Source organism: Pteropus vampyrus, unplaced genomic scaffold, assembly GCF_000151845.1.
Source record: "Pteropus vampyrus isolate Shadow unplaced genomic scaffold, Pvam_2.0 Scaffold135, whole genome shotgun sequence".
NCBI lineage: Eukaryota > Metazoa > Chordata > Mammalia > Chiroptera > Pteropodidae > Pteropus > Pteropus vampyrus.
The window spans coordinates 6,013,148-6,035,501 of NW_011888916.1; the positions used below are offsets into that span (position 1 = coordinate 6,013,148).

The window sequence follows — 22,354 nt, forward strand, 5'->3', positions numbered from 1 at the left end:
AGGACAAACTGTAGATGAGGTTTCTTCCTATGTAAAATATCTACCTATTTTATGATTAGAATTATTATGTAAAGTTTCTAGACATGTTTCCGGTGATAGAAGTTCCTCAATAAAGGTACTGAATAAATGAAAAAAAATTATTTTGGTTTAGTTCGAATTTATACTGCATAAACTGTTAGCCAGCAAATTCAGGCAGCACTGAGAGATACTTCAGAGAGGTCATTTATTTTCTAGTAAATTGAAGGAAAAGTGGATTATTTACTATTTTCTTTCAATTATTGACACTAATAATTTAACTCTGGAAAATTAATATTCAGAGTTAGGATTCTTTCAAAATATAAACTGAAACTACAATTAACTAACATTAAAGTGTAGACTCAAACAAAAATACAGAATTCTATTCCATACATTTCTTCCTATTAGAAATCATCTAAAGAATTTTATTTTGATATTTGAGAGAGCAAAATGAGTAAAATAAGATCAAATGAGATAAAGTCTCATATTGAGGTCAGGCATCTTAGTTGCTAGTAGCAGGACAACATTTAGTATCATATGTTGTATATTCAATAACCATTGCTGAATATGGAATAGCAGCATATCTTCCGACTTTTAATTTGATATTCTTTCCACTATATCACACCACCCTGTATAATTCCAAAGTTTGCAAAAAAAGTGTTAGATTTTCAGAAAAAAACTTTAGAACAATTCAATAATAATTAAGTTTTATGTTTTTTCAGTTCTTTTCTTAAAACCTATTTTCAAATAGTAAATTCCAATGATAATGAGCCCCACAATAAGATTAACTTGAATTGTCTTCACTTAGCCCCTATGCTCAAACATAATAAGTTCTTATTTTTATGGATCTGTGGGAGAGGTTGTGGTGGGAGGGATAAGGAGAGAATATAGATGGATAACAGAAGCCATTTAAAGAAACAACATTCAGTACCATCAGAGAGATCAGCAGGGCAGAGAGTGGGTCCCTATATTCTCCTGGCCCTATTTGGCATGGCAAGGAAACCTTGATCAGCCAACAAATTGGGTGCTAACAAAGGAGAAGATTTCTGGAATCACTGGAGCTGGCCAGTAGTCTCAATTAAACATGGAATCCAGAATAAACAACTGCCAGCATCACAGCTAGTATCTGGATGGATTTGAATGGCGTAAGAAACCTGTATCTATAGGCCACCAGCTACACAAGCTTACCTTCATTTCACTTTATAAATCTTACAATATTATGACCTCGTATTTTGTGAAATTAAAAATTTTGGAACCTACTTGTTTCACATCAAAATAGGATTTTTATCACACTCAAAATAGTCTTAATACTATAAGACTGTCCAGAAAGTTATCAGTTGTCCCAGGTAGTCACTTAGTTACAAATGTGTAGAATTTTTTTCCCTTTTGACACACTCATCAGAGTAGCAGAAGAAAACCAAAAAGAACTCCACTGACAAGTGGCACCGTTGTCTCCTAATTTTAAATCACAAACTAAATAAAGACTAATTTTATAGACTCCTCACTTTGTCGGATTCTTCCCGTGACATATCATGTGGCAAACATAATAATCTAATTTCTACATGAGTGACAAATACTAAGACTCCACTGACAATCGCTGGTTAAGTATCATTACCAACACCTCTAACAGAAAAACAACATGAAACACAAAAAGAATAGCCAAAATATGATTACACTTGTGCAAGTCTTTTAGCTCAGAGTCTCCTTGTCAAAACCAAATTAACACTCTAGGTGCTCCCTCTTTTTGGTGTCATAGACCCTACGATGCACAACTTTCTTCTCCTCTGGTCTTATAATTCTTCCTATGACCATAATCTCGTCTCTTAGGATTTCCCTCAGAAATAGCACAGTGTCCTTAGTTAACTTACATATTATCTACTTATTTTTATACCCATAAGCCCCATTACTAGCAGTCCTCCCCGAAGCTTCTTGAAGCTAGAGTACTCATGTTCAACGGGAGTACTTAGGAAGGTGGTTCCAGCAGGGTTGCTGAAGCTTCAGCTATCTACATATATGGTCATTTGACATAAATGAAAATTACATTTCCTTGCCATGCCAAATAGTGTGATACAGGCTATCCCTGGTGTTCTTTTTCAGATCCACCATCTTCTTCCTGCGCCTTTCTTTACTCCTTAGCTGCACTAGGCCTAGGAGCAATCAGGATCTCAACCACTTGAATGGCTCAACAATGTCAAACAAGATAATCTCTAGTTCCCAGTTTAAAGGGGGAAAAAACAATTTGGAACAACTTGGTTCAGGAAAATAGCATCTTGTACCCCCATGTTGCATTCATAGAAACAAAGTTTATAATATAATATGTGAAGTGTCAAGTAGTGGCATGCATATTCTAAAAGCTATAGAAGTGCAGAAAACAGCTGCATAACGATGGATTGGAATTATGAGGAAAAACAGTTCAATTTTAAAGGAAAGGTTAAAAAGGAGGGAAGAGCTAGACAAGAGTATGAATAGGAAAATCAAGATGGGGGTCATAGTGTACATGTGCACATCATGTGTTGGGAGACAAATTTAACTAAAGTCAAGTGGAATATGTTTGTAGAGGCCAGACAATAGAGGGCTTTGAATAACATGGAATATTTTTAAATGACCAAAGCAGTATTTTACAAAAATTAATCTGACATGAGTAGTTAGAATAGACCAAAAGGAGAAAAGAAAAAACACAGAGAGAGTAATTTTCCAACACAGAAAAGCCATAAAACTGATAGTTTCACTGATAAATTCTACCACACACCACACATTTAGAGAACGACTAAAACCAATCTTTTTGTACATCAAATCCTCTTGTACATCAAAAGAACACTATCCACAGAGTAAAAAGGCAACACACAAAATGGGAGAAAATATTTGCAAATCATATATCTGATAAAGGATTAATATCCAGAATATATAAAAAACACCTAAAACTCAACAACAACAAAAACCAAAGAACCTCAATATAAAAATGGGCAAAGTTGAATAGACATTTCTCCAAAAAAGATCTATGACTGGCCAATAGCACATGAAAAGGTCTCAACGTCAAAGATCATTAAGGAAATGCAAATCATACTACAATGAGATACTACCTCATACCCAAGGGATGGCTAATATAAAAAAGAAAAACAGAAAACAAGTGTTGACAAGGATGTAGAGAAACTGGGACCCTAGTGCACTGTTGGTGGGAATGTAAAATAGCACAGCACTGTGGAAAGCAGTATGAAGTTTCCTTAAAAAATTAAAAACAATTACCATATAACTCAACAATTCTACTTCTGGGTATATATTCAAAAGACTTGGAAGTGGGGTCCCAAAGAGATTATCTGTACACCCATGGTCACGGCAGCATTATTCACAATAGCTATGATATAGAAACAACCTAAATGTTCACCAACAGATGAATGGGTAAGGAAAATGTGGTACATACATAATGAATATACATTATTTACAATAGCCAAAACATGAAAGCAACCCAAGTATCTATTTATTGATGAATGGATAAAGAAGTGTCATACAGACACAAAATAGACTATTACTCCACCTTAAAAAGGGAGGATATTATGTAATATGTTGCAACATGGCTGAACCTTAGAGACATTAAGCTAAGTGAAATAAGCCAGTTAAAAAAAGAGAAATACTATATCAGGGGTCCCAAACTGGTAGGAGTACAGACTGGTACAGGTTCCTGATCTGTTATGAACCAGGTCACACAAAAGGAGATGAGAGGAGGTCAAGCAAGCAAAGCTTCATCTATATTTGCAGTCCTTCCCCAGCGCTAGCATCACTGCCTTGGCTCCACCTCAGATCATCAGGCATTAGATTCTCATAGGAGCACCGGTCCCTGGTGTCAAAAAGGTTGGGGACAGCTGTTAACTATATGATTCCATTTCTTTGAGGTACTTAGTCAAAATGATAGAGAGAAAGTATAATGGTGGTTGCCAGTGGTTACGTGATGGAGAGAATAGGGAGTTATTGCTTAATAGGTATAGATTTTCAGTATTACAAGATAAAAAGGGTTATGAGAATGGATTGTGGCAATAGCTGCACAACAATGTGAATGTATTTATTATTACTGAACTGAATACTTAAAAATGGTTAAGAAGGTAAATTTTATGTTATATATATTTTATCACAATAAAAAAAAACAATAAAACAATAAGGCAGATCAGGTTACTCATCATCTCAATGTCCTTTAACAGTTCCCATCACATTTAGAATAAAAGTCTAAGTCCTTATTTAGACCCACAAGGCTATGGATGAAAAAAGGCTATAATAAATCATAAATTCCTAACTGGGCAGGCAATGTTAGTAGTCACGTCCCAGGCCTATAACTTCTTTCGTGAAAGGATTTTAAGCAAGTCCCATCCATTGTTTTTGTGCATCTAGGTTAATACACCTTTGAAATGCCAAAAGTAATAACCCTTGAAGGCATAACCATCCTTAAGAAAGCACATAATCTTGTAATCCAATCTCTGCTTGCTGTTTCCTACCCTCAGGTGATCTTCCTTATGTTCCTTAATTTCAATGCATAAAAGAAACTGCAAAACTATTATTCTCTGGAGTATTTTAGAAATTGCTTCCCAGCAATTGTCAGTTTTGGCTTAAATAAAATCATAAAAATTCTCTGCAGGTTTGGACACTTCCTACATTGACAAGGCCCTTCATGACTTGAACTCCCTCTCTTTATCACTCCAACTTCATTTGACTTCCTACCTCTCCCATATTCTGTTCCTGCCACACTAGCCTCAGGGCTCTGTACTTGATACTCCATCTATTAGAGTGCACTCCTCACAGATATCAGCTAGACTCCTATCTTTTACCTACCTTCAGGTAAGATCCTCCTTGGCCTTGGCCATCCTCCCTAAAATTGCAACAATCCCTACCACACACTTTCTATCCTCATTCTTTACTTTTCTGTTTAACACTTATAATCTAATGTAAATCATATTTTGCTGATTTATATTTCTTATTTATTGCCTGCATCTACAATCAGCATATAAACTCCATGAAGACAGGAGTTGATATGATTGATTGTATGTCTGACACAAAATAATCAACAAATATTTATTGGGTTAATGAAAGAATACGGTTTAATAAGTAATAAAGAAGTTAATCTACATTTTACATACATTCAAAATTGATTCATCTATTTAACCAGTCTACATAATATTTTTCTGAACTGCTTACAGTTACTAAATGCTAGCCTGGGCTTGCTAATTATAACAGAACTCTGCCCGTTTCACTAGATGTTCTCTTCTTTTCCTCTGTGCCATAAATGGGGCTAAATGAAGTTCGAGGCAAAGACCCAATATATAGAAGTGCATAGACTTTGGAATCAGACAGACTTGAATTTACCTCCCAGATACTCCACTTGATAGTGTTAGGTTTTTAATCTCTACGCGCCTCCACTGTTGTAAAGATAGTGTGAAATAGTGGAAAATGTACATTGGCTTAGGAATTTGAGATCTTGGGTTCCAATGTAGTTGTGACTTGGGAAAGTTATTTAATATATTACTCAGTCTCAATTTCCTAATCTATAAAGTGAGGATAATACTTTCTTTATAGGGTTCTTGTAATGATGTATAGTAAAGCACATTACATACAAGGTAACCAGTAAATGTTCATTTCTGTTACTAATATAGGATAGTAATTAATTTTCTGCCCAAGATAACTTGGTTCATTGATAGGTAGGCACCCAGCCTAGAGGGTTTTTTTTCATGGCTGCTACTCTCCTAACGAGTCTAGATTGATTGTGTTTCAATATAACTAATAACTCATATCAGTAGAGACTAAAACCAGAAGCATATTACTATTAGCAAGATTTTACCCACAAATATACATTTCCTAAAGAAATAGAAGGCAATAGCAAGCACTGCCAGCTTACAACATTCCTTTTGCATCCACTTTCTGTTTTCTATTACAGGTGGAATCTCATTTTAATGAATACCATTTTAAACATCTGTTTCTACACAGTGAGGCTATTTTTGTGTTCTAGCAGATGGGCCATAGGGACTGTGTTTTGTTGACTTGACTAAAACAAAATGAAAATTCTTTCTTTATAAGTACTGTCTATACATAAATAAGTAGTTTAATAAGAGGTAATTATTACTTGTAAGTGATATACCCTGACCTAGGCTACTTCCAAGAAAACTGAAAAAGGGTTGGGCGGGTGCGTTGAAGGCAAAGTGAACTGGAAAGCAAGAGAAAGTAATAGAAAAATGGAGCAAAGTCCTCCTTGAGATCTGTTATAAAATCCAAACTTAAGCCAGAACTCCACTTATAAATATAACTCCTCCTCCTCCAGGGCGTACTTCACATGTTACCTCCTCTACAAAGCCTTTCCATCTCCCTCTAAACATAAAATTCAGTTCTCTGTCTCCTGTACTCCTACTTGTTGTGATGTGGTAGCATTTACCAGCATTCATCTTATACCTCTAAAGATAATTGTTTTGTGCTCTGTCCCTTTCTCCACCAAAACTGTGAGCTCAGACCTCTAGGATGAAGACTGATTCAACTTCCTATTACCAATACCTAGCACAGAGCTTAACACATAATAGGTATTCAATAAGTTTTCACTGAATCTGATATAAAGAAGTACTGATATGCTTGAATGTAACAATTTTACTTATCTTGGATGCTTCTTGAGAGCAAAAAATATTTCATTGTCACAGGATTTGATACACAGACGCTCATTACCACATGTTGCTTGAAAAAATTACTGAAATATGTCAAAGTTGGTAAAAACCAAAATCAAACTTTTGACCTTTCAGGACTTAGATGTACAAATAAATGTACTACACTTTGCTGAATTAAATACTAATAACTAACTAAACTATATTGTCTGCTCTTCATTCTCGCCATCACCAGGGGCAGGGGAAGGAGGCGGCGGTGTGGAGGACAAAGGCAAAGCTTCCCAGGACAGGGACTTTGAAGGACTTGGCACACCGTGGGGTTTGGCAGGCTGCGGAACGAAGTGGGTTACCTCAAAAGAACCAGAGGCCAGACAGGAATTGCGGAAATTGACTCGAGGAGCCCGCTAGAAGCACAGTGGAAGGCTTGGTCCCCTTCTGTCAGGTTCCCGGGGGCTGGTGCCAACTTGAGCCACCATTCTGAATGAAGCTCCAGCTTCCAAGCTCCTAGCCCAAAGCTTATCCGCCGGGGGTCCAGCTTTGCACTGTCTGCTGTGCCCAGGCTTCCACCTGCGAGGCTTCAGCTTCCGGCAGCAAAGTTCCAGTTTCCGGTCGCAAAAGCGCTGAGCGTGCACCTCCGGGTCAGGCTCACGGAAGAAGGGCGCCACTGCGGCACTTTGCCTTGTTGGTCCTTGTTGGTTTTGCCCTTGCCAGATCCTCTGTCTTTCACACTTCCTGCAAGTACAGAAAGATTCGAACCCTCTGAAAAAAATGTCCCCGCTCCTTTCTCTCCTCTGGAGATTGGCGGCTTCGGTGGAGTCTCCTTTTGCAGGTCTGAGTCAGCAACGTATCACCCATTTTCGCCCTCGTTTTCTCTCAATCCTTTTCTTTGGCAGCCACTGAGCTTTGGAGATTGGGAGTCGGTGACTTCCCTCTCTGACCTAGAATTTATGGACGAGCCTGTGCTTTGACTCCTCTGGTTTACAGTAAGGAGCCCCTTGCTCTGTTTGTAAGGGAAAGGCCTGAATTTTCTTAAAGGGATGAAGAAAATGCTAAGTAAATTGAAAATGTGGTTCTGGTCTAGTCCTTCCAAAATAATCTTTGGAATAGTGAGGTAACCTTTATTTACCCTTCTTTACATCTGAACACTTGCTGGAAAAAAACTAATTTCCTACGGTATGCTAATTAAGATAAAGGTCAAGAACCTCCCTTTCAGGTACTTATTTCAGGGGCTGTAGTGGTAATGAAGTGTAAACATTTGGGATACAAAGTAATATCTATGGCTAACTTGTTTCACAATTGAGATTTGCTGACTCTTACAAAGGAATAAACATAGAACATGAAAAAAAGCAACAAATTATACTGATAATCAAATGTTTTTCAAAATACAATTCATTTTTTTCACTGTCAAGAGTGTGTATTAAAAGTTAGTATTCTACTTGAACCTCTGTATCCTCACTTCTGAGTTTATGTCACTTATAAATTTAATTCTAATGTGCCTAATGTATAAGAAAAAGGTGGTTCAAAACAAGTTAAGAAGTAATATAAATATAATACAGCGTGGTCTACATAGAGTAAGATGAGCCCAAGCTCACTGTTTATTAGCTATGTATGACTTAATGTAACTTCCTTATCTCAAACTAGGTTCCCCCACAACTAAGACCCCTAGGTAAGGATTGGGGTACAAATAACTTTATTTGGTTCTTTGTGAAACATAGTGAAGAAGTGAGACAAGGAAGGGAAGAAAGCCAGGTTACTACTGAGGGCCACTGGAATTCAAATCTACTGGCAGTCCTCTGAGAGACTGTATGGACTAGAATTCAGAAAGGATGAATGGATAAAGAAGAGGTGGTACATATATACTATGGAATATTACTTGGCCATAAAAGAGGATAAAGTTTTGCCATCTGCAACAACATGGATGGACCTAGAAGGTATTATGCTTAGTAGAGTAAGTCAGACTAAGAAAGACAAATGCTGTATGATTTCACTTATATGTGGAATCTAAAGAAAAAAAATAAAAGCACAAACAAAACAGAAACAAACTCATAGATGCAGAGAACATTTTGATGGTTGACAAGAGGGTGAAAGGGGTGGGTGAAAAAGCAAAAGGGATTGATAAGTACAAATTGATATAGTCATGGGGATGTAAAGTATAGAATAAGGAATATAGTCAATAACATTATAATAACTGGTGTCAGATGAGTACTAGATTTATTGGAGTGATCACTTTGTAAATTATATAAATGTCTAATCACTATGTTATACACCTGAAACTAATTAAAAAAACTGGGATATTTATCTACCAGTTCCTTCCCTCAGTGGTCAAAGGATACCCAAAAGTGTTATCTCTGATACTTTCCTTAGTTTCTATGTAAACTAGAGATAATAATTGGAGATTATAGCTAGAGTGATGTTAAGTCGCTATCTCATAAAAAAATACTAAAAAACATTTGAACAAGTTTCTGTAATAATGTGTGGTAATAATTAGGCACCTTTTTTTTACATTTTTAGCATACAGTAATATTTGATTTTGTACACATGAAATTTACTGAGTTTTGTTAACCAATGTCACCAAAAAAAATAAATTAAAAAATATATATATTTGATTGTGACGCCACTCTATTTGTGGAACAAATGCTTATTTCCTCTAGTCTACATCTATTCATGCTAATTGGATGTTTAGCTGTCATGTTACCTGCAAGATATTTCTAATCTGATTCCTTAAAACCCTCCTCCTTCCCCTAGAATTATTTGTCTCCCTACTAAACCATAATGAGAACAAAGACAGTGTAATTTATCCTTCGACAAAAATGTATGAAGCACTGTGACAAACCAGGGAACATAAAGATTAAAAAGAAAGACCTACTCTTAGGCTTTTACAATTCAGGCTGGGTATAAACCAAAAATTAAACAATAAAATATATTGATACTCATAAAGGTAAACCTAAGGTTTTATAGAAGCAAATAGAATGAGTTAATGCACCCTGTCCGTGAGAGTCAGAGAAAGCTTTCCTATATATTAAGCTACTGGAATCAGATTTTCATAAGGCAGCTTCATTTTATGGTGAACATTTTTACTACTTTCTTCAGCAGATTTTTTCCAATGGCATTTTGACTAATACATAGAATTTTACAAAATTAATTTTAATTATAATTAATAATTTAATATTGAATAACAGTAATTTAAAACATCTGCTTTATTATGTTACGGTTATATATTATTATGCTTTTCAGGTCAAGTAAAAGGGAATCAACATCAGTGTTGAACTAAACTACTTATATTGGGCAGCTACCATCTTCAAATTTAGAGCAGGCCACACTTCAAAGAATTTAATTATTAAAGTGTCAGAAAGGAAAACAATTTTATTGATGTTAGAAAAGCAGGAGTTTCAACAAAAAAAAAATATGAACCAAAGGCAAGAATTGGGAACAAAAACTTTTATTTAGAAATATTTTAAGAATCATTTTGTAAGATAAACAAAAGAATATCCATGATATTATAAAACTATCTATTTTAAAAAGATAAGAAAAAAGAAACTCAGTTCTATTTTAATAGTGCTAAGTTCTTTAGAGTTCTGCTTTAAAAATGATATTGTTGATAATTATAAGAATTATGAAGAAACACGTTTCAAATTACATATTATAAAGGAATTCTAAATTAACAAAAAAGAAGTCAGTTGAAAAGAATACCAGTCCAACATTCTTTAATAAATACTAACAATGTGATATGACACAATGATGGTAAATTCATTGAGAAAAGCTCATGGGAATAAAAAAGACTAGGTAAGCATCTCAGTATTAAGTTCAACCAACTCTCTTCATGACAATGAAAACAATCATTTCACACTAAAAATGTAGTAGATATATTTTCAGTTATATGTTAACATTTCTTAACTCAAAGATAATTCATCAGAGTATCAGAACATGGAAACCATATGATCTCTTTAAATCACAGCATTTAAAAAATGTTTTAGGTGTTAAACAGGAAAAAAAAAAGAAAAAGAAACCCCAAGGCATTATATTTCAAGTATGTCATGGAGGATTATGATTTTTAAGTAGTTTACTAAATGGTAGAAATGCTTGGGAAGTATTCTCAGAAAATTCATTTACCAAAATACCCAAAAGGGAAAGAAAAAGTCTTTCATCCTTCCTAACCTCTGTGGAACAAAACAATAAACCAAAGTTCAAGAGTCACCAAGTTACAGAAGATGTAGGTTTGATTGTAATAGAACAAATATACAAAAGGTAACTGAAGAAACCTTTGGAATTAAGTAAATAACAGATTTTAGAAGTTATTCAATTTGTTTTTAAAAGCAAAAATAGAGCAGCAGCTTTAGAATTTATTTAAGAAAAGCTATGTTCATTTAAATTGGCAAACAATATGAGATTTAAATATGGTCATATAATTGAACCTTTAGAACATTTTGAAAGAATTTCACTCAGATCCACAAAATAATGGGTTCTTATGGCCAAATGGAAAATGTCACAAAAGAATCAAAAGTTGTATGTGATATATTTAAATTGCTGGTGGCAGGAATGAATCACAAAAGAGACAGGTTTCTAAAGCAAAAAATAATCTGGAAAAGAAGCAAAATATAAATCTAGAAATATGATTTGCAGTCAACATTACATTTGAGTTATTACATCACATTCAAATAACGCAAATATATTGAAAAGAGTGATAACTACATTTATTAGAAAATTCATGACAGTTTTCTAACAAGTTGAATATATTACTTAATGCTAGAAAAACTGTTATCTTCATATATATATATAAATCTAAAGAATTGCAGCATTTGGGGGAAACAAACATTTTTCATAAATGTAAAGCATAATTTTTCTTAATGAATTTAAAACTTGAAGGCCAAGAAATCTTACACCAGATAAACAAAATGAGAAAACTAATAGTTAAGTTTACATATTTTTAATGAGGTGGAATGTTCATTATCAAAATTGAACTTTCATAAGCCTGTTTTTTCAAGTACCTTAAGTAAAGTAATGTTCCACATATAAAGGTACAATAACTGTTGGTAAGCTTTAGATCACAATGTTTTTCCCTTGTGTGGATATACACTTAATATTTTTTTATGTTATTTCTTAATACTCAAAGATTTGAACAAGTAGTCTACGAACTATATATTTGTCCAATAATTTCATAGGATATAGTTTGACAGTTAAAAAGTTCTACAATTTTCATTATTTAGGCTTTTATCATTGTATTGAAATATATCCCGGTTTGGTAAAGTTTCTGAAAAGAACTGTCATAAAGGAATATGGACTGAGACTTCCACACATGCCTTGAGTGAGAAATGAAGGATCAAAGTACACTTCCCCCTCCCCAAAACTTCTGTCAGTTATGTGTGTGACAGTGGTGCACATAACAGGGACTCCTTTAAATAAAAGTTTAAGCAGAGTATAAGGGAAACTCATAGGGAGGTTGTAACAAGTCTTTCTGGCAAAGGACTATTTCTTTGTTGAAAAAATATTTTAAATAACTGTAGAATGCTTATGACTATTTCTCTTTCACTACATTAAACATAATGAAGTTTCCACTACACATGAGCTGGCATTCTCCTCTTTACCCATATAAATTTGATAATATGGAAGAATATTTGCAGAATAAGTAGGTCTGTTTGAGAGGCCAGATGAGCTCTAGGAGAGATTTTCTTTTTTTCCTGTTACCTACTTAAAAGGTGTCTTATACCAATTGGAAAAAGGAGTGAAAATGCTCCCTTCTCTTCTGATTGAACAAATAAGGAAGCCAAAACAAGGTTCAATTAGTCCTGTACTCCAGTTTCACAATGATAAAATCCAAATCATGCAGAATGAGAGAGAAAAAGTTGAGCAAGGTACCCCTAAATTCATCTCCCCTTGAACAAAGCATGTCTAGAGTACCACTGCTTTTGGCCATTTCCTCTACTATTGAAAAACACCCCCACAGAGACCTTTCTCTTCCTTAAAAAGGGGGACCTAACCCCTGGGCCATGGACTAGTATGGATCATGGCCTCTTATGAACCAGGCCGCACAGCAGGAGGTGAGCAAATGGCGAGCTAGCGAAGCTTCATCTGTATTTATAGCCACTCCCCAGTGCTAGCATCACCACCTCAGGTCCACCTCAGATCAGGCATTAGACTCTCATAGGAGCACCTATCCTTGGTGCCAACAAGGTTGGGGACCACTGCCTTAAAGTACCTTCTCACCTCTCCCTGTGGCTGGCACATTTTAACTCCTGGGTCACTTTCCTCACACCCTAAGACACCCCCAACTCCCCCTCATCCCCTCTACTCCAGGTTATAGCCTTTCCTCTAATCTGAATCTATGTCTTGGAAATCATGCCTCAGTCATACAATGATGCCTTGTTATTATCATCTCTCTTTCCTGTTTCCTCTGCTGAATAAAGAGAGGAGTAAACATCAAGCCTCTTCTTCCCGTTCTCTTTGTTTATATGTTTTTTATTGCTACTGGATATAAAAATCAGATATTTCTCACTGTGAAGATTAATCTATCAATAGTCCTCATCTGGCGTGCATACTATATTTATATTCTTACTAGCATAATTTTTAGGTATTTTTATGTTAAAAGAACATCTGTCTCTACTGATTTTTAATTGCATTGCAAAGCCCCTTTCTGTTAACTTTGCCTTTGCAGATGCCATACCCAGTTGCCTCTCCATGAATCTTAAGGGTTTGTTTTTGTTTTGTTTTCCTTGAGCGCAGTAAATAGGAAGTGAATTAAGGGCATTCTGTACCTAGCTCTGAAAGAGTTTACAATCTAATAGAAGAGAGAATCTTCCAGCAGTGAGAGCTCTGGAATTTCCTTCAAGGAAAGGCGCTTAAGAATAGGCATTCTTTGTTCTATTTCTTTAAAAAAATGCCATTGGGATTTTGATGGGGATTGCATTAAACATATATATATAGTTTGCGTAACATGGCCATTTTAACTATGTTGATTCTTCCAATTCATGAACATGGAATACCTTTCCATTTCTTTGTGTCTTCAATTTCTTTGAATAATGTCATTTCCAGTATACAAAGAAAGATGAAATACTGTCATTTGTGACAACGTGGACATATCTTGAGATAATCATGCATATATATGAAATGTGTTACTTTTCTACTGCTACAAACTTAGCATCTTAAAACAACACAAATTTATTTTACGGTTATGGTAGGTGACAAAAACTAGCAGTCAGAATGTAACGACAAGGCTGGAGGCTTTAGAGGCTAGCTCAAAGTAGATGAAAAAATTATCTACTGAAAAAATGGTGAAGGAAGGGAAAAAGAAATAAGTATGCAGAAAACAGAAATTTTATTTTTTCTTTGCCTGAAACTATTTTATGATGAAAACTTAGTCTAGTTGTAGACACTTATTACTCTTAGTAGGAAGTAAACCCAAGTTTACTGTTAATCTTGGATTTATTTTACATCTAAGATAAGGTAGAATGGCATTGGGAAATTATTAATGTAAGCATTAAGAAAATAGTGAAAACCTCTTTCAAGGCGTAATGATTTCGGAGCTCTTCTTTGGGAATAATATAGAAAACATCTACAAAGGCAAAGTGAAATCCATTAGTGAGTATGTCGCCAGTCCTGCTTTGTGTTTCTGAAACTATTTTTGCTCTGCTACCCCTAGATTTACTCTAGTATAAATAATAGTATAGTTGTGAAAATAGCCTATTTAAAAAGTAACCCCAACAACTAGCCCAGCTAATTAACTATTACACTTCCTGATGAAAATCACAGGATAATCAGATAAAATAAAAATCAAGCATTCAAACTATGCTGGCAGTTCCATTCATCAAATTGTTTAACATTTTCTGGCTTAATGTATACGCTGTGTCAAGTTTTCTTGCATATAGGTCAAATTTTGCATAACCTCCATATAGTCATCTCTCAATGCCAAAAGTTTTTGGTGCATTGCAAGAAATGGTAGCAAGCAAGGAAAGTATTTATTCTTCATTTGTGCTTACTTTTTTCAGTTAGTCCTTCCTTGTTGCTTTGCTTGTCCAACATGGTTACTCCTTTATAATAATACCTTCAAAAGCTAGTTAAAATTATTTGAAAGGTTTTTCTTTATTGTCATTCTTTTTAAAAAAATTAATGTTAAGAATAGAATTTTGTGATAATAACATATCAATTGGTAAGTTTCACGTCCAGCATATTATCTGAATAAATGCATCATTGGAACTGTTCTGTAATAAAATTGTACTTGAGGTAACATACCAGTAGCTTTTGCTGATTTGTGGCAGCTCCAAAGTAACAGAAAATAGTTGTATATGATAGGACTATAGACCTTACTGACAACTATTATTGATGATTGTTTTAATCATATTACCTTAAATGAGGTGTGGTGAGGCCAGATGAAGATTAAAAGAGAACCAGAGTTTTACAGTTTGCTATACTCACAGCTCCCTGGAGAGAAACAACATGCCACTCAGGTCCACTCTGAGAGAGCATCAGGTTTAGTCAAGAGGTAGAGGGAGAAGGAAACAGTGGGCAGGTACCTCTATTTTGGTTTATTTGGGAAAGAATGAGGTGGGGCAGGGTAAGCAGGCTTAAGATTGGCTGGTTTGAATAATTTCAGTGGGAAAATCTCATAGAGATTTTCTAATAATCTCTATGGGACATAGAGATTGTTTTTGGTTGTCTGCAACTTGGCTTTGGGGCAATTAGATGGTGAGCGTACAATAGCCTGGAATGCGAGAGCCCTATAAGGGAGGCAGTTGGGGGTATGAACTTAATTGGCTGCTCAAGAAAGAAAAATGACCAGGCTTTAGTCAGGGCCTCAAAACTGGGTCAAGAGAGCATTTATAAAAACTATATCACAACACTGAATGTAAGGAAATCTTTCTCATACATAGTTTCGTGAATGGAATTATATAAAACATTCAATGTATATAGGCATACCTATAAGGTTGCTTGTAATAAGGTGTGCTAATTTTATTGATATGATTCTCTAAGGCTTGGAAGTTTCAGATTGTTGTGGAAAGATTAGTCTACTTTATTTTTCCCTTTTGTTCTTTTGCTGATGTTTAGGAGATTAAATTAATTTATCATCTTGTTTGACCGGTTCAGAATGTATAATGAACTTAAATAACATAATCGCTCATTTCATTTTGGAGTTTATTATTAGAATTAGAAAGGAATGGCAGAAAGTAGCAGTACTTACAGTGGTAATATTTCATAGTGTTGTAAAAGTGGAGTTTAGTCAATTCAGTAAACAATTTACCATGGACACTTCGGGAAAGTAGACAGTCACATTTTAGATGGCAATCAGAATACCAGTCTTAGATAAAGTGTTACTTTAGGATAGGAGAGATTTACAAACTTGAAATTGCCAAACAGTATCAGCCATTCAAGAGATCTTAAAATAGCATGAGAATGCCCTAATGACTCTCTCCTCCGCTGGCTAAGCACTTAACTTATGCTTGAAGTTTTACTTTCTGTGCCCAGACAGCAGCTATAATTGCTTCTGTGATAGGAACTTGGTAACTTCAGAGTCCCATTCTTGGTTTATAAGCACTTGATTCTCCTCCTTCTTTATACTTACCCTTAGCTTACAAATCCATTAAGTTCTGATAACAAGCATTCTTGATGTGACAGACGTGTAATTTACTCTCCTGACAAAGATTCCCTATCTCTGATATTGGAATCTCCAGGCTTGGGATTTCCAGTTAATCCCATTGTCATGATTTTGTCTTTTTTCTCTTGAAACCCTTTCACTTATTACAAGTCTCCTTGGGAAGCAGCAACATGTATAATTAGAAGGGAATTAGATTTCAGAAATAACACTAATCTCCAGCTTTTTCTTATATGTTCTGTTAGGCATTAGCAATATCTATTTATGTGACTGGGTTGTAAAGCATCCTATAAGAACCAAGGATCTTTGATATTTATGTTATGAATTATACTACTACTTTATTTTATCAATTTTGCATCACTCAGAAACAAATTTTTGTCCCTTTGGATAAAAATTATATTTAATTAACTCATTTTACCTTTTCCTGTTGGCTTTTTAATTTTTTTCTGAATGGCCAATAAATGTACATAGAGTAGAAGTCAAAAGAATGGGCACAATTATAAAATTTAAATTGCGTGAGAAATTTGTTTTCCTCTTAAAATTCAAAGTGAAGACTTTTCAGAATAATGTATTACCATTTATTAGTAGTAGTGTCAGTATTATTTGTACTTTTATAATTGCATTATCTCTCAGATGTTTGTTTAAATAAGAGATAAGCACTAACAGTGCTTTGTGAAGTTGATAATTTAATGAAAATAATGCAAATTCCTGTGCTCAATGCTATAAAAACTATCAAAAATGAAAAACTTTTCTCAAAAGCTATTAAATAAATTAGTGCCCACCAGAGGATGCTGCAACTGCATGAAAAAAAGCAAACAATGGCCTCAATGACATCACACCTGTCTAATTCAAGTCAGGAAAACTAATACATAAGTACCTATCCTAGCTGGTGATGCACATTTATCTTTTCACCTACAACTCACTTACCTTTTGGAAGACAGGTTATAATGAAGAGAATCTAGGAAAATACAGAGGAAACTTAAGGGATTGAACTAGAATACCTTAGTGAAAGTCAACAGACTGTTCTATTGTTTGTGTAATGAGTGTAATAACATAATTAGTAGTGTCTAGTAGTGTCACAATATTCAACATCTTCTACATACTTAAACAAGACTCCCTAGCATGGGGAAACAAAAAAGTGCCCCCAGAGATTGAATTGGGGACAAATATAGGCAGTATCTCTTTCAAATGGACAATTCTGATCTTTTTATGAATGATAGTTATCTTAAGTATCCTTTCCAACCTTCACCTGGTTATTAGTTGATTTCTTCAAGACCTTTATCACTCTCTAGTTTAGTTGCTTATGTGTTTATTTGCTTATCTTATCATTTGCTTATGTGTATCTTATTTGCTTATGTGTTTATTATTTGTCCCTTCCCACTAAAATAGAAGTCCCAGGACCCTCTTCTTAAGAGTTTATCACAGTATCACTGGCTTCAGAACAGTGTCTGGCACATGGTAATTGCTTAGTAAATAACTGTGGAAATAATGAATCCCTCTTCCATTGTATATCAGTCCTTCAAATAGTAATATAAACCATTCATAGATAAATCCCTCGGTGTGCTATGCTACAAGCAAAATTTAAGGATAAATTTAAGGATAAAAGAAGTGTTAAGGGATACAAGAGTAAATAATATGTGGCCTTTTTATCTGAAGTACTGACAAAGTTCCAGCAAATTTTTTAAATGTGTATCTTTCTTTCAGAGTAGATTTAAAGTAGCTTCCAGTAAATGTCACGTATAATAAAAACGATAAAAATATAAAAGATAAAAACTAGAAGGTACAATGAAGTCATAAATATATTTGAGTATTCGAGTTAATGTAAGTCTCATAATCAAGCATGAATTTTAGTTTGAGCTTTCTAGTATTCAAAGCGAAGAAGCACTGGATATATACTTCTTATTATCTAACGAATGAACACGTTGTCAGTTGATATTAAAAGAATATTTCTTGATAGTGAATTCTAAAGAAATTTGTCACAGGATTTTTATATGAGGACACTTAAAATTATTCGATGGATAATGTAGTTAATATTTAGATGATTATTTCCTATATAATCATTTCTTTATTGCATCCTTGCAAAAAGATAAGGACATAATTAAAATATAACATTAAATTAAAGGCATTTCTGTAGAAATACTAATCTATTATAGCTTAGATATGTATTTTTAAATTAAATTTATTGAAGTGACATTGGTTAATAAAATTATATAGGTTTCAAGTATACAATTCTATAATACATCATCTGTACATTGCATTGTGTGTTTATCACCCAAAGTCAAATCTCAGTCACCGTATATTTGACCCCCTTTACCCTTTTTAACCTCTTCCCTCCCAACTTTCCCTCTGGTGACCACTAAACTGTTGTCTATGTGAGTTTTTGTTTGTCTTACTTATTTATTGCTTTCAGTTTTATATCCCACGTATGAATGAAATCATGTGGTTCTTGACTTTTTCTTTCCAACTTACTTCACTTAGTATGATAGTTGCAAGATCCATCCATGTTGTCACAAATGGCAGCGTTTTATCTTTTCTTATGGCTGAGTAATATTTCGTTGTATATATGTACCACATCTTTTTCATCTAATCATCTATCATAGGGTACTTTGGTTTTCATGTCTTGAACACTGTGAATAATGCAGCAGTGAACATAGGGGTACATATGTCTCTATAGAAAAATGTTTTCAAAATTTTTGAGAAGATACCCAGAAGAGAGATTGCTGGGTCATTTGGTATTCTATTCTTAATTTTTTCATACTGTTTTCCATAGTGGCTGTACCAATTTACATTCCCACCAGCAGTGTATGAGGGGTTTTTTTTCACCCACAATCTCTCTAACACTTGTTATTAGTTGTCTTGTTGATAATAGCTGTTCTAACAGGTGTGAGGTGGTATCTCTATGTGGTTTTGATTTGCATTTCCCTAATAGCTAGTGAAGTTGAGCATCTTTTCATATGTCTGTTGGCCATTTGTATGTCTTCTTAGGAGAAGTGTCTGTTCAGGTCCTCTGCCAATTTTTTAATTGGATTGTTTTTGTTGGTGTTGTTGTTGTTGTTGCTGTTGAGTTGTATGAATTCTTCATATATTTTGGATATTACTTCCTTATCAGAGGTGTTGTTTTCAAATATTTTCTCTCATTTGGTTGGTTCCCTCTTTGTTTTGTTGATGGTTTCTTTTGCTGTGTGGAAGCTTTTTAGTTTGATATAGTCCCATTCATTTATTTTTGCTTTTACTTCCCTTGCCTTTAGGGTCAAATTTATAAAAATCCTCTCTATGACCAAGATCCACAAGTTTAGTACCTATGTTTTCTTCTATGCATTTCATTGTTTCAGGTCTTTTATTTAGGTCTTTGATCCATTTTGAGTTAATTTTTGTGTGTGGTAACAAATGAAATTTCAGAAAAAGAAACGAGGGAAACAATTCCTTTTGCAATTGCAGCAAAAAGAAGAAAATACCTAGGAATAAACTTAACAAAGGCTGTGAAGGACCTGTATACCTAAAACTACAGAACATTATTAAAAGAAATTAAAGAAGACACAAAGAAATGGAAAGATATTTTGTGTTCATGGATTGGAAGAATCAACATAGTTAAAATGGCCATATTACCCAAAGCAATATACAGATTTAATGTAATCCCCGTCAAAATCCCAGTGGTATTTTTTAAAGAAATAGAACAAAAAGATCATCAAATTTGTATGGAATTACAAAAGACTCTGAATAGCTAAAGAAATCCTGAGAAAAAAACAAGGCCCAAGGTATCACACTGCCTGACTTCAAATTATACTACAAAGTGATAATAATCAAAACAGCATAGTATTGGCAGAGAAACACAGACCAATGGAACAGAATTGAAAAAACCCAGAAATAAACATCCATCTATATGGGCAAGTAATTTTCAATAAGAGTCAAAAACATACAATAGAGAAAAGGAAACCTCTTCAATAAATGGTACTAGAACCCCTGGATGTGCCAGGCCTTGGGTACGCCAGGCCCCAGGTGTGTGCTGCGATCACGTGGGAGGAGATGCCCTGCCTGCAGAGATCCAGTTCTTAAGGGGAGATGGCAACATCCATAAGTCAGAGGTGGAAGCGGTGGGGTGGAGAATTAAAGAGGGAGGAAAAAATAAAAATAAATAAATAAATAAAAGGTACTGGAAAAATTGGAAAGTCACATGCTTAGATATATTTTCTCATAGTATCACTTCTTACAAGTAATATTTGATTACATATTCTTACTATTTCAAGTTTCATTTGTTTGCACTGACTTTGGGCAGAGCCCAATAGCAATCAGTTCAAGATAACTATCTGACAAGGATACAAAGTCATTATTATTTATTAAAAGGAAAGCAGTATATATTATATAATAGTTATATAAGTAATAAAGTATGTAATTTGTTTTGAAATTAAGGAGGTTGACTTTTACTCTCACCAGATTAACATATTTGATCACTTTTTCTTGCTTATAATATTTTTCGTTCATTAGCTAATTTAAGCATTCCAAACCCACTGAGGTAGATGCAGTGGGATTGCTAGATCATAAGTAGTTCTAATTTTAATTTTTTGAGGGATCTCTACAGTTTTTCATAGCAGCTACACCATTTTGCATTCCCACCAATAGTGTATAAGAGTTCCAATTTCTCTACATTCTTGCCAACACTTGCTGTCTGTTTTTAAATGGCTATCCTGACAGGTCTCAGTTATGGTTTTGATTTGCATTTCCCTAAGGAATAGTGATGTCGAACATTTTTTATATGCCTGTTGGCCATTTGTTTGTCTTCTTTGGAAAATGTCTATTTGAGTGTTTAGCCCATTTTCAAATTGGGTTATTTTTTCACTATTGAGTTTAGCTTTTATATTTTGGAAATTGATCCCTTATGGTTTGCAAATATTTTTTCCATTTTATGTGTTGCCTTTTTGTTCTGTTGATTGTTTCCTTTGCTGTGCAGAAGGTTTTTAGTTTGATATACTCCCACTTGTCTATTTTTTGCTTTTAGTGTCACATTCATGAAATAGCTAAGATTAATGTCATGAAACTTTTTCCTGTTTTCTTCTAGGAATTTTACAGTTTCGGAAAACAATTGTTTTTGTACATTGATCTCGTATCCTGCAATCTTGTTAAGCTCAATTAATTGTTCTAATTGTTTATTTAAAATTTCACAGGTTTTTCTATATAGATGATCATGTTCTCTTGTGTGTCTTAGTCCATTCAAGCTATTAGAATAAAATACCATAAACTGAGTGGCTTATAAACAACAGAAATGTGTTTCTCACAGTTCTGGTGGAAGTCAGATCAAGGCGCCTAGTTTTGTTTCTGGAGAGATACCTCTTCTTGTTTCTTGCTGTGTCCTCAGATGGCGGGAAGGCTAGGGAGCTCTGTGGGATCTTTTTCATAAGAACACTAATACCATTCAGGAAGATTTCATTCTCATGACCTAAGCACCTCCTGAAGGCCCCACCTCCTAATATTCATTGAAAACCAATAGTTCATTGAGCGTTAGGATTTCAACATATGAATCGGGGGTGAGGCACAAAAACATTCAGACCATAACATTAAGAACATAAACACTTATTTCTTCTTTTTTAATCTAGATGCCTTTTATTTCTTTTTCATGCCTGATTGCACTGGCTAGAACCTTCAGTGCATTGTTGAATAGAAGTTATGAGAGTGGATATCACTGCATTGTTCCCAATCTCAGGAGGAAAGTGTTCAGTCTTTCACCATTAAGTCTGACTTTTTTCTTTTTGTGAATGGCTTTTATCAAGTTGAGGAACCAGATAACTATGATAGTTTCCTTTATATTCTAGGTTGCTGAATGTTTTTTAAATTTTTAATCAGTAATGGATATTGGATCTTATAAAATGTTTTCATGTCATTGACCTGATCCATATTGATCATGTGGATTTCCTTTTCAAACTTGTTAATACGGTGAATTGTACTGATTGGGTTTAAAATGTTAAACCAACCCTGTATTCTTGGGATAAATCCCACTTGATTATGATATATTGTATTTAATTTGCTGAAGTATTGCTTAGAATATTTTCTCTTTTCATGATGCGTAACATAGATGCATTTTGCAGCTATGTTCAATTTATAATTTTCTCTCTTTCTTGTTCTTGCTCTCACTCTTATCTGGTTT

The 22,354-nt window shown here is 34.4% G+C and overlaps 1 protein-coding gene across 2 annotated transcripts in view; it reads left to right on the forward strand.

Moving 5' to 3' along the window:
• Window positions 1-22,354, forward strand: part of CUNH1orf185 (chromosome unknown C1orf185 homolog) — a 128,288-nt gene that overhangs the window by 71,770 nt on the left and 34,164 nt on the right. For both annotated transcript variants that reach the window (XM_023535054.1, XM_023535055.1), the window contains exon 2: window positions 6,874-7,467. In XM_023535054.1, the coding sequence (XP_023390822.1) occupies window positions 7,407-7,467 (61 nt within the window). In that variant the 5' untranslated portion in view covers window positions 6,874-7,406. The remainder of the gene's footprint in view (window positions 1-6,873; window positions 7,468-22,354) is intronic.